Source organism: Solanum pennellii, chromosome 4 (assembly GCF_001406875.1).
Source record: "Solanum pennellii chromosome 4, SPENNV200".
NCBI classification, from domain to species: Eukaryota; Viridiplantae; Streptophyta; class Magnoliopsida; order Solanales; family Solanaceae; genus Solanum; species Solanum pennellii.
The window spans coordinates 60,689,721-60,694,055 of NC_028640.1; the positions used below are offsets into that span (position 1 = coordinate 60,689,721).

The following is a 4,335-nucleotide window of genomic DNA, read 5'->3' on the forward strand; positions in this document are numbered from 1 at the left end:
CCCCACAGCCTCGTATGACTGCCGTGTACAAGATGATCGCCATGGTGATGCTGCAGAATGGGTTTGAACCAGGTTCGGATTTGGAAGGAATCCCCAAGGAATTACTGAGCCTATTCTAGTCCCCGTCAAAGGAGCGAGATATGGTTTGGGGTACATCCCCATTGATGATGAGAGGAAGATGAAGAAGAGCAGTGATCAAGTATTGGATAAGCCGATCTCAAATCTGTATCAATCATTTCCAGTCCAGGAATGCGTCGATCATGATGGCCTCGGGGAAGGAATCTGTGATCTTTTTGAAGAGATCGATGCTTTCATAGAAGAAGAGGTCAAGCTAGCTGGTATCTGGGATGCTCAACCTGGAGAACAGCTGCAGAATTGGACTTCCACGCTAATCTTGATTCCCCGATCATCTTGGTAGAAGGACATTGTTTATGCATATTCTGAAAATTGGTGGCTGTCCGGAAGAGGTCTGAGACCCACCATTTTGCATGTTTTTAATCGCTTGAATTTTAAAATTCCCCGTGATGTTTAAAAAGGAAGCATGGCCCTTTGCCAAAGTTTGCATTGTTTTCCAATTTGAATGAAAGCCTCTTTTATTAAAAACTTTTTATTTACTTATCTGCTATATATTACTTTCCTAACTTTGTCTGTTTATGGTTTCAGTAATATTAATTTTAAACCTGTCAATGTCATTGTCGTGTCACGAGCTGAACGAACAAAATGAGGCAGGTAATGACGAGGCTGAAGAATACGAAGAGGAAAATAAGGTACCAGAATATGTTGCTGAGGAATTTCAACAGTTTGAAAATTAGCATAAGCCAAATTTGGAAGAAACTGAAACTATGAATCTGGGAGACCAAGAGTGTGTTCAAGAAGTCAAAATCAGTGTTCCTTTGAATGAAGCTCAAAGAAATGATCTGATTCATTTGCTAACTGAATACGTTGATGTGTTCATCTGGGAGGTCAGTGATATGCTAGGGCTGAATACCAATGTGGTGTCTCACAAGATGCCGATCAATCCGGGGTTTAGTCCAGTGAAGCAGAAGGCTCAGAAATTCAAGCTTGAGTTAAGTTTAAAGATTAAAGAAGATATCACCAAATAGATTGAGTCTCGATTAGTGGAAGTGACGCAATATCCGACTTGGTTGGCAAATGTTGTTTCACTTGCCAAGAAGGATGGGAAGATCAGAATTTGTGTCGATTACAGAGATCTCAACAAAGCCAATCCAAAGGATAATTTTTCGTTGCCAAACATTAACATTCTGATTAATAATTGTGATAAACACGAAATGCAGCCATTCGTGGATTCTTACCCAGGTTATCACCAGATTACGATGGATGAGAAAGATTCAGAAAAGAAAGCTTTCATTATGCCTTGGGGCGTATATCATTACAGGGTGATGTCATTTGGTCTCAAAAATGTTGGCGCTACTTATATGAGGGCTATGATGACCATATTTCATGACATGATTCATAAGGAGATCGAGGTGTATGTAGATGACGTCATAATCAAGTCCTGCGAGAGTTTGGACCACTTGACGCATTTAAAGAAATTCTTCGACCGTCTGCGTTGTTAAAACTTGAAGTTAAATCCCGCTAAATGTGCTTTTAGGGTGTCATCCGGCAAGTTGTTCGGATATATAGTTAGAAGAAGAGGTATTGAGATCGACCCTTCCAAGATTAAGGCAATTCAAGAGCTACCTCTTCCGAAGACTTAGAAGGAGGTGATGAGTTTCTTAGGGATGTTGAACTACATCAGTCGATTCATAGCTCAATCAACTGTGGTGTGTGAGCCCATCTTCAAGCTATTGAAAAAAGACGCTCTGACAAAGTGGACTGAAGAGTGTCAAACTGCTTTTAATGCTATCAAGAACTATTTCTCCAATCCACAGATATTGCTTCCTCCGCAAGAAGGGAGTCCATTGTTGCTGTATTTTTTCATCTCGGATAATGCATTTGGGTGAGTGCTTGGGCAATATGACGAGACAGGGAAGAAGGACCGAGCAATTTATTACATAAGCAAGATGTTCACTCCATACGAGTCTTGTTATACTCTTTTGGAAAGAACATCTTGTGTTTTGACGTGGATCGCCCAGAAATTGAGACATTATTTGTCTTCTTATACAACATACCTTATTTCCCAGATGGACCCATTGAAGTACATTTTCCAGAAAGTGATGCTGACCGGAAATATAGCTAAGTGGCAAATGCTTTTGAGTGTATTTGATATTGTGTATGTGACCCAGCAGGTGATAAAAGTGCAGGCCTTAGCTGATCATCTTGCAAAAAATCCTGTTGATGAAGAGTATGAACCGCTCAAGACTTACTTTCATGATGAAGAAGTATAGTTCGTGGATGAAGATATTTCTGAAATATATCCTAGATGGAGATTATTCATTGATGGAGCGGCAAATCACCAAGGAAAAGGTATTGGAGCGGTCTTAGTGTCAGAGTCCGGTCAGCACTATCCCATGGCAGCTACACTCCAGTTTAATTGCACGAACAACATGGCTGAATATGAAACTTGTATCCTCGATCTGAAAATGGCCATTGACATGAATGTCCATGAGCTGTTGGTTATTGGAGAATAAGACTTATTAATTCATCAGGTTCAAGGAGAATGGACCGTGAAGAACCCAAAGATTACCCATACGTGAAGTACATACAAAAGTTTTACAAAAGATTCTGTAAGATTGAGTACTCCCAGAATGCAGAATGAGTTGGTTGATGCTCTTGACACGATCTCCCAAACGATTAAACATCCAGAAACTGATTATATTGATCCTCTGGATATAGAGCTGAAAGAACATCCGGTCCATTGTTCACATGTTGAAGCAGAACTAGACGGTTTGCCATGGTATTTTGATGTGAAGAAGTATTTTGAGTCTGGGATTTATCCTGAAGATGTCACATCCAACCAGAAGAAGTCGATACGCCGTATGGCCCTCAACTTCTTTCTAATCGGACAAATCCTTTACATGAGGACTCCAGATTTAGGTCTTCTCAGATGTATCGATGTTGTTGGAGCTGCAAAGCTTATTGAACAAATACATTCTAGAGTTTGTGGTACGTACATGAATGGACTCACTTTGGTAAGGAAGATCCTTCGAGCCAGTTATTTTTGGATGACCATGGAGCATGATTGTTACAAGTTTGTGCAGAGATGTCATAAATGTCAAGTTCACGGTGATTTGATCCGAGTACCGTCTCACGAACTCAATGTTATGAGTTTGCCTTGGCCCTTTGTAGCTTGGGGCATAAATGTCATTGGTCCAATAAATCCATCCGCCTCTAATGGACACAGATTTATTTTAGTTTCTATTAATTATTTCACCGAGAGGGTGGAAGCAGCTTCGTACAAGTCAGTGACCAAAAAAGTTGTGGTTGATTTTGTTCGCAACAATCTGATATGCAGGTTTGGAGTACCAGAATCCATCATTACTGATAATGGTGCAAATCTCAACAGTCACTTGATGAGAGATATATGTGAGCAGTTTGAGATTACTCATCGAAACTCAACGGCGTACCGTTCTTAAATGAATGGAGTTGTAGAGGCCGCCAATAAGAACATCAAGAAGATTTTAAGGAAAAGGATTGACAATCACCGAGTTTGGCATGAGATGTTACCATATTCCTTGTTGGGTTATCGAACGACTGTCAGAACGTCGATTAGAGCTACTCCATACTTCTTAGTATGTGGAACAGAAGCAGTCATACTTGCTGAAGTTAAGATACAGTCCTTGAGAATCATACAAGAAGCTGAACTGAGTAATTATGAATGGGTCAGCAAGCAGATTGACCAATTGAAACTGATTGACGAGAAGAGAATGTTTGCCGTTTGTCATGGTCAACTATATCGACAGAGAATGATTCGAGCTTTCCACAACAGAGTAAGAGCAAGAATTTTTTGAAATCGGTCAATTGGTCCTTAAACACATTTTTCCTCATTAGGATGAGTATAAAGAAAAATTTGCACTGAATTTGCAAGGGCCTTACATGGTTTGTAAATTATTATCTGGAGGTGCTTTGGTCCTTTCGGAGATGGATGACACTTCATGGCCGAAACCGATCCCCTCAGATGCTGCCAAAAGATACTACGCGTGAAGCTTAGTTTGTTATTCTATCGTTTCCTTGTATGCATTCTGTTATTGCTTGTAATTTCTTTGTTTAAATTTTTGTTCCTCTTGTAATGAACTACTTCTGACCTGAATTCTCAAGAATGAGATACGTAGGCGGCATATGTCGGCCTCGATCGATTTATTTGTAAATTTCTTAATATTGTTATCCTTGAGGGGAACTATGTTCGACCTGATTCTTGTCTCGACGAGAAAGGTA

At 40.0% G+C, this 4,335-nt stretch overlaps 1 protein-coding gene across 1 annotated transcript; it reads left to right on the forward strand.

Moving 5' to 3' along the window:
- The first annotated feature begins 3,536 nt into the window (after positions 1–3,536).
- On the forward strand, positions 3,537–4,104 carry LOC107016866. The gene is made up of 2 exons (XM_015217193.1): positions 3,537–3,890; positions 3,952–4,104. The coding sequence occupies exons 1-2, from the start codon at positions 3,537–3,539 to the stop codon at positions 4,102–4,104; spliced, it is 507 nt and encodes a 168-aa protein (XP_015072679.1).
- The last annotated feature ends 231 nt before the right edge of the window (positions 4,105–4,335 follow it).